Source organism: Dioscorea cayenensis, chromosome 15 (assembly GCF_009730915.1).
Source record: "Dioscorea cayenensis subsp. rotundata cultivar TDr96_F1 chromosome 15, TDr96_F1_v2_PseudoChromosome.rev07_lg8_w22 25.fasta, whole genome shotgun sequence".
Classification (NCBI taxonomy): Eukaryota; Viridiplantae; Streptophyta; class Magnoliopsida; order Dioscoreales; family Dioscoreaceae; genus Dioscorea; species Dioscorea cayenensis.
The window spans coordinates 6,454,962-6,462,645 of NC_052485.1; the positions used below are offsets into that span (position 1 = coordinate 6,454,962).

The window sequence follows — 7,684 nt, forward strand, 5'->3', positions numbered from 1 at the left end:
TACAAGTAATGCAGAGAAGCCACAAAAATTCAAAAAAATGAAGATGCCAAACATGTTTTTTAGTTTTGTTTCCAAAACATGAAATTGAAAACAAAAGGCAGGAATGGTAATAATGCCGAATGACACCTTAGTTTTGCACTACACTCATGAAAACCAAGTAATTATGAATCATTTGATCATCCAAACAAAACAAGTAGAGAGAGAGAGTTTTGAGTATTTGTGAAATTGGGTAACATGTGTAACGTAAATAAATTAATGATGGTAAATCTTTCAAAAAACCAAAAACACAATAACATTTTAAACAACTTTTCTTACCATCTACCAGATTTTGCCTTGAAAGATAAAATGTATATATCAGCATCACATCTGATCTTAGCCCTGAAAAGCTGTTCACAGATTCCACTATTAGAGAAGCACTTGTCTAACACTTAACATACTAAAATAGTATAGTTTAAAAATCTCTAGAGTTGTATCTTTAGAAGAAGCACACAAAGTGACTAGTGTCTAACTGGTCTTACCTTCTATCAGATTTTTGTCTCGGAAGCTCATATAACCAAATCATCTGATTTTCAGCCACGAAAACAGGTTCAAACCGGATTCCACTGTTAGAGAAGCACTTGTCTAACACTAAACATACTAAAATAATATGGTTTAAAATCTGAAGGTGTATCTTCTGAAGAAACACACAAGTGACTAATGTTTAATTGTTCTTACCCTCTACCAGATTTTGCCTCAGAAGCTCGTATAACCTGATCATCTGATTTTCAGCAGCCCCAAAAGCAACTTCATGAAGTCAACTCTCTGAAAAGATGAGCAAATGAAAATAACCATGAGAATTACCTTAGAACAATAAAATTTCCTAAATATCTTTTCCTTGATGGATTCAACTAAAAAATTATAGTAAGTCTAAGAATTATGAATGCTCGAAGGAACAAAAACAAAGGTTTAAACTAAAAACTTCAGTCCTGCATACCTGAGATTTTGAATCTTGTTGTCCACTATCAACTGTGGAAGAAAAAAAAGAGACTTGGAAAACTACCATCCCATTTCCATTTTCTTTACTTCAAGAAATCAAGGAGTTCTAGCTTTCCTGGATGCCATGACAGAGGAGAACAACTTTTTCGTTTTGGTAGGTCCTGCTAACTTTAATGCCTGAGCATTATTGGTGAAAACCGCCATAACAGAGAAGAGCAACTTTGTCGTTTTGGTAGGTCCTTGCTAACTTTAACACCATCTTCAACCCACAATTCTAAATTTCTATTCCAAATCTCAAATTTGATTTTGCTACTGAAAATTTTACTCTAACCATAAATCTCAAATTTTAACAAAAAAAAAATATATTTTTATAATATTCTTTTCATATATTATTTTATTATTATTATTTAATGAAGATATTTGAAATTAATCATTTTAACAATAAATTAATTAAACATTAATTATTATTTATAAATAATTTATTAAAAATATAACATTCTCAACAACCACGAATTATGCAAAAAAAAAAAGGACATTCTCAACAACCACCTTCTTCATCATCAAATCCATTTGGAAGCTATTTCGATAATATATGCGGAAGTGCTAGTGATTTACCTGAATATTAGTTTTAATTTAATTAGTCTTTACATTGTATTAGCTTTTATTAAGGTTATTTTCAATAAAATTTCAATTATTCCTGTTTTATAAATTTATTATATATTAATAATTATCAATTTTAGTTATTAATTAAATAATAATAATTATTGATTATTAATTAATTACACACAAATTAATATTACAAATAACTACTTATAATTATATTAATGGAATAATAATTTTATATTTTCCATTACAATAATAAACAAATAAAAAAATAAAAAAATAATGTAGGACCCCAAATTTGGGATTTGGGTGTTGGGTTGGAGATGCTCTAATGCCTGAGCATTATTGGTGAAAGCTGGCATACGGTCCATGTGGATCCATTAGCGATAATGATGTGGCATGTGCTATAGCAAAATTTTTAAACACTCCTCACAATCTTTTTGAAAATAAAGGTCTAATACCCAAGTTAGTCCCTCTAAAATTCAAAATCGGTCCTTTTAGTCCCTCTATTACAATTTCAGCCCTTTTAGTCCTCATATTTGTTTGATTTTGTAAATATTAGTCTTGAGGGCAACGACAGTTAGTTCAACTGTTTTGTTGTGTTGACTTGGCTTTTTTTTATAATAAAAAAATATTAAAAAATTATTAAAAAAGTTAAAATCATAAACGGGTGCGGATCCAAATTAATGGATCCGCATCCTTAACATTGAAAATAACATTTCCGTATCTTCTTTCTCCCGAACACCATCCTCCATCTCCATTGCCTGCGAAACCCTCGACGAGAAGGAAGAGCCCGTTAAAACCAATCATCAAGAGAGAGAGAGAGAGAGACGACAGTTGCTCAGGGTGAAGCCCTCGGCGAGGAAGGAAGATCCCATTAAAAAGCAATCATCAAGAGCAAGTTTTGTTGTTTTTTTGTATCTTGTGTTAACTTTTCAATTTCTTATTTAATAAACAACTACCTTGTAGCTTTTTTCATGAAAAAAAAAAGAGCAAGAGAGAGTCCCTATATATATATATATATAGAGAGAGAGAGAGAGAGAGAGAGATATGAGTCTCATTCTTTTATTCTCTCCACCTATGCTATATTTTACCTGGACTTGTTGTATTTTGGTTGTATTTAATACAACAATGTTGAAATCCAATGAAGCTTTGTTGTAGTTGTATGTTCAGATTTTGTTGTTATTATTTGGTTGTATTCAGTTAAATATCAATGGAATTCATGGATATTTTTTGCTGGATATATCATGTAACAACCATGATTAACAACAAATTCATACTCATTAACAATCAATGTAAACAAAATAATAACTACACTCATTGTAAACAATCTTGACTTTAATAAAATTTCATATTCATTAATAGAATATATTCTGCATACCTAGGAGACATTAAACAAAGTAGTAACCATATTGGAAGAACCAAAATATGACCCAAAAATGACATACAATCTTCCAAAAAATTACCAAAGTTGTATGTCAACAATATTCATATAGTCCTAACATTTGTGGAGTTTTAACAAAATTTTAAACCCATATAACAAAAAACTATCCCCAAATAAGAGCTTCAACTGATGACATGCTCTGTTATCATGCTTTCTTGTGTAGCTTTAACTGATGACATTTGAGGAGTTTCCTTAGATTCAGTTGTTGTCATGCTTTGTTGTGTGGCTAAGATTTCCAGAGCTTCTTGTTGTGTAGTTGAAATGTTTGGAGCTTCAATTGTTCTGCAGGCCTGATGATTTGTTTCTTCATTCTTGGTTCTTCTTGAAGCAAACCTCCTATTCCTTAAAGCCTGACCATTAAACATAAAAGAACAAGTATTATTGGCCAAATAAACTAATAGGCATCAAAGTGAACCATACAACCAACATTGATCACCATCAAGTCACTAGCCGTCAAGAATGATGAACTGTGTGGTACTTCCCTGCCAACAATTACTGCTCCAGTGTGAGCACCCTGCAACCAATTTTTTGATGCAACATTGAGAATTATTTTAATATTGAGTATGCAGTCACTGTTAGAATAGACACCAAATTGATCCAAATGCATTTACAATTGAAAATTATTTTACAGTTAGTTAAGAATCAGGATAATGAATTGCTTACTCTCAAAGTTCTAAATGAAACTCTTTTTTGTTTCACTTTTGATGCAACATCTGTGTGTCCTGTGTATTTTCTATTACTTTCTTGTTGTGCATTCTGCTTATCTGAAGTACTGTTATCATTTGTGGCCTTCATAACAAGAATAATGTTGATTAAAACAACTAAAGTAACACTAGATAAAAGAACAAAAAATCATGTGATTAATAAAAAAAACTTACACTGGCAATCCTTTTTTCTTTCCCCTTCCTTTCCTTGCAATGTTGTACTTTCTGGCCCCTTGAAATAATTATATCATCATGGTACAAGGAATGCAACTTAATAATGTATTCATGAGAATTATCTACAAACAAAGAGAATAATCACTCAATTTCAGAGAATTCAATGTAATTAGTCATGCTATATAAGGAATTCTACACAAGGAAATGCAACACCATGCAATGATAGCAAGACATGCCTTGACAAAATAAAGAAATTTGCTCTCATATCACCTACAACAGAGAAATACAAAATAATCACTTAATTTCAGAGAATTCAATGTAATTAGTTATAGTACATAAGGAATTCTACACAAGGAGTGCATGACATCCAATTAAAATAATACATGCCTTGTGAAAATATAGAAATTTGCTCTCTTTTCATCCACAATTTCAAAAGTAATAATTTTCACTGAAGTAACATTTCATGTATATTCACAATTTTTAGACAGCCAGATTTTTCTAAGGAATGCAACATAGTGCAATATATTTAAATAGCCAAAAAAATGAATATGAAGAAGATGTGGCATGAGACAAGTTGATTTTTCTAAGGAATGCAACATAGTGCAATATATTTAATTAGCTCAAAAATAAATATGAAGATGTGCCATGGCCTCAAGGAGAAGGAAAAAAGTCAGAAGGGCCATAAGATCACCCTATTTACATAAGAACAAACTTTTCTCAAATAAAAGCAAAGTATGTAGTCCAACCCTTCATTCATAAGGAGACAAACACTACAAATCATAAAAGCATAAGCACTGCGTTGAATTAGCTTTCTCTTCATGTTCTTATCTACATTAAATCACACACACACACACACTCACCATTATCCTACACACCCAAATCACATAGGTAATAATCTAGGTATATACATTGAATTAAGATTGTGAACTACAACTCATAAAAGTTGAGAACCACAGCATAATCTAGGCATAACAAATCATAAAAAACTAGAAACCCCAAAAAGAAAAAAGAAAAGAAGTAACGCCCTTCGTAGTGTCACTCCTACCTGTTGAACCTTCAATGAAGTTGAAATCAAACATAAATGACATAATAAAGGCTCATCCATAGAAATAGAGAGGTTAATCAAAGTTTGATTTTTGAAATAAAACATAAAAGACATGATAAACCCACATCCATAAAAGTAGAGTGGAGGAGGAGAATACCTAATATGGCCAATGGATGCTGAAAAAAAGGTTTGTTGACGACTGCAGAAGGTTGAGGAAGATTCAATTTTGCTGGCGAGAAAATGGAGCACAATCATTCGTTCTCGTCAAGGATTTCGCCAGGGGTGGAGGTTGGAATTTGGGAGAAAGAGGGAAGAGATTTGTTGTTTTGAGGGCGAGGGATGGGGGAAAGGGTTTTGTTATTTTGAGGGTAAGGGGTGAGGATCCGTTAATTTGGATCCGCATCCGAATAAAATTTTAACCTTTTTTTTTTAGTTTTCATTTTTTTTAATAAATTTTTAATAATTTTTAATAATTTTTTATTATAAAAAAAAAGCCAAGTCAACACAACAAAACGGTAGAACTAACTGCCGTTGCCCTCAGGACTAGGGGTGTAATCGATCGAGTTCGAGCCGAGCAGTAGCGAGCTCGAGCTCGAGCTCGACTGAAAATTCGGTACTCGATACTCGGCTCGAGCTCGATCGAGTATTTATTTTATAGCTCGAGCTCGACTCGGTACATAAATCGAACTACTCGAGCTCGCTCGATTAAGCTCGAAAAAGCTGAAAATAACCATAAACATTATGCTCGAGCTCGAAAGTTTTTCCCCTTGATTTTTATCAAATAAATCTAATATTATATATATACATACATGCTCGATTAGGCTCGTGAGCACTCGAGCCAAGTATCATAATACTCGAACTCGGCTCGCTCGACTACTCGAGCTCGAGCTCGAGCTCAGTTCGACTGTGACCGAGCCGAGTTCGAGTTTTCACCGAGTCGAGTCCGAGTAGCTTGCGAGTAGAGGTGTATCATTTACACCCTACTCAGGACTAATATTTACAAAATCAAACAAATAAGAGGACTAAAAGGGCTGAAATTGTAATAGGGGGACTAAAAGGGCCAATTTTGAATTTTAGAAGGACTAACTTGGGTATTAAACCGAAAATAAACTACCATCCCATTTCAATATCTTTCTTTTCTTTAAGCAAAGCATAGAATTTTCTCTTTCTTAGATGACATAATAAAGTAATTTTTTTTTAACTCCTGCTAGCTTTAGTGAACTTTCTTACATTTTATTTTATTGTTTGAATGAAGTTAGTTGCGTGTTATCATTTTCAAAATAAGTATCCAAGCAGAAACAAGTTCTTCATCCACAGGTGTTCTATGCAACAAAGACAACAAGCACATCATACTAGAGGTGGGCGGGCCGGTTCATTGACCCGTAACCAGCCCGTACTGTAGACGGGCCGGTTACCAAACCCGTGACCCGGTGGGTTGACCCGCCGGGTCAAACCCGGTTAATGTTATTGTTTGTTTTTTTTTTTTAATATTAAGTACTTGTTGGTCATGGATTTGAACCCATGATCTTGAACTTGAATAGCAAAAACCCAACCACTTGAGCTACAATTTGTTTCTAATATTTATTGGAAAGAATTATATATAGATAGATGTAGGATATGGATTAAAATATTATATATATTTAATTTATAAAAAATTAAGAAACCATATAATAAATTAAAAAATTATACAAATCAATTAATAAAATATCAAAGTATCAAACAATAAATTTTCATAAATATTTTTTTAAAAAATAATTATTTTGTTAATTGTCTTTTGGCTCATAAGCACTAAATCTTTACATATGCACACTCTTAAATTCTCTTAAATAGCGCACTCTAATTTGTCACATATATATTAGATTATTTTGTTTCAATTTATAAAATAAAAAATAAAATTACAAAAAATTGTTTTTAAATTATGTAAATCAATTTATAAAAAAATATATTAGTAAAAAAAAAGAATATCTTTGAATAATGGTTCACACCATATTATTTTGATTTGTAACTTTTTTTCAATGACAACATGATAAGCACAATAATAACCCTATTTTTAGAGACCAAAGTAAAATCTAGAGCCAACCCTAATTATAATAAATAAATATGTTGATGATAACTTCAATTTAAAATAAGAATACTACTTGATATATACATTTTGTTTCACTTAAAAAGGTGTGCTAATAATTTAATTCGATAGATAAATAAATTAAAAATGTAGCTTTTTTATCCTTTTTAAAATTATTTTGATATGTCTTAAAATTTTTTAAGTTATTATAAATTATTTTAAATTTTTTATTGTTTGGGATTAAATTTAAAAAATATATTGTAACTTCTTTATATTTATTTATGTTTTAAATTAAAATAAGAAAAATTTGTAGGCTAATTGGTTAATGTTATTTTCCTATGTGAAAGGTCCTAGGTTCAAACCCCATCCATTACACATTTTTTAGTTATTTACAAAAACCCAAGCCGGGCCGGGTCCGGTTCATTCTGCGAACCGGACCCGGCGGGTCTCCCCTGTAACACGAGCCGGGTCCGGGTTTTGGTGAACCGGACCCGACAGGCCCGGTTAACCGGCCCGTGCCCTCCTCTACATCATACTAGAAATTGGAATTGATCACCTAATAGATTAACTTACCTTTGGATCTTGTTTTTATCATAATGTACATAGTTTTTTTTTAAATACCTCAAAACAATTTTATTCGCCCAAACAACTTTTCCAGTGTCAAGTCAAATCCATGT

General features: G+C 31.8%; 1 protein-coding gene and 1 long non-coding RNA gene across 6 annotated transcripts; both read right to left on the reverse strand.

Moving 5' to 3' along the window:
• Positions 1-311: 311 nt before the first annotated feature.
• On the reverse strand, positions 312-1,149 carry LOC120278069. 2 transcript variants are annotated; one of them, XR_005541553.1, is made up of 4 exons: positions 974-1,149; positions 715-801; positions 519-627; positions 312-386 (listed from the first exon to the last, which is right to left on the reverse strand). It is a non-coding gene; the product is annotated as an uncharacterized LOC120278069 (long non-coding RNA). The 2 variants fall into 2 exon arrangements; XR_005541552.1 differs by having other exon boundaries at positions 519-636; positions 974-1,148.
• Positions 1,150-2,935: 1,786 nt separating this feature from the next.
• On the reverse strand, positions 2,936-5,260 carry LOC120277951. 4 transcript variants are annotated; one of them, XM_039284831.1, is made up of 5 exons: positions 5,103-5,260; positions 3,901-3,958; positions 3,686-3,811; positions 3,450-3,536; positions 2,936-3,372 (listed from the first exon to the last, which is right to left on the reverse strand). In XM_039284831.1, the coding sequence occupies exons 1-5, from the start codon at positions 5,198-5,200 to the stop codon at positions 3,145-3,147; spliced, it is 597 nt and encodes a 198-aa protein (XP_039140765.1). In that variant the 5' UTR covers positions 5,201-5,260; the 3' UTR covers positions 2,936-3,144. The 4 variants fall into 4 exon arrangements, 2 of the variants coding, with proteins under 2 accessions (XP_039140765.1, XP_039140766.1); XM_039284832.1 differs by having other exon boundaries at positions 2,937-3,372; positions 3,459-3,536; XR_005541525.1 differs by having other exon boundaries at positions 2,938-3,372; positions 3,459-3,536; positions 3,901-4,022.
• Between the last annotated feature and the right edge of the window lie 2,424 nt (positions 5,261-7,684).

Bases quoted from the DNA above. Each gene is read 5' to 3' on its own strand.
- LOC120277951 (XM_039284831.1), bottom strand. From the start codon at position 5,200: ATGATTGTGCTCCATTTTCTCGCCAGCAAAATTGAATCTTCCTCAACC. The intron at 3,959-5,102 runs GTATTCTCCTCC...AATTATTTCAAG, and splicing joins GCATCCATTGGCCATATTAG to GGGCCAGAAAGTACAACATT. The intron at 3,812-3,900 runs GTAAGTTTTTTT...CTTGTTATGAAG, and splicing joins AAGAAAAAAGGATTGCCAGT to GCCACAAATGATAACAGTAC.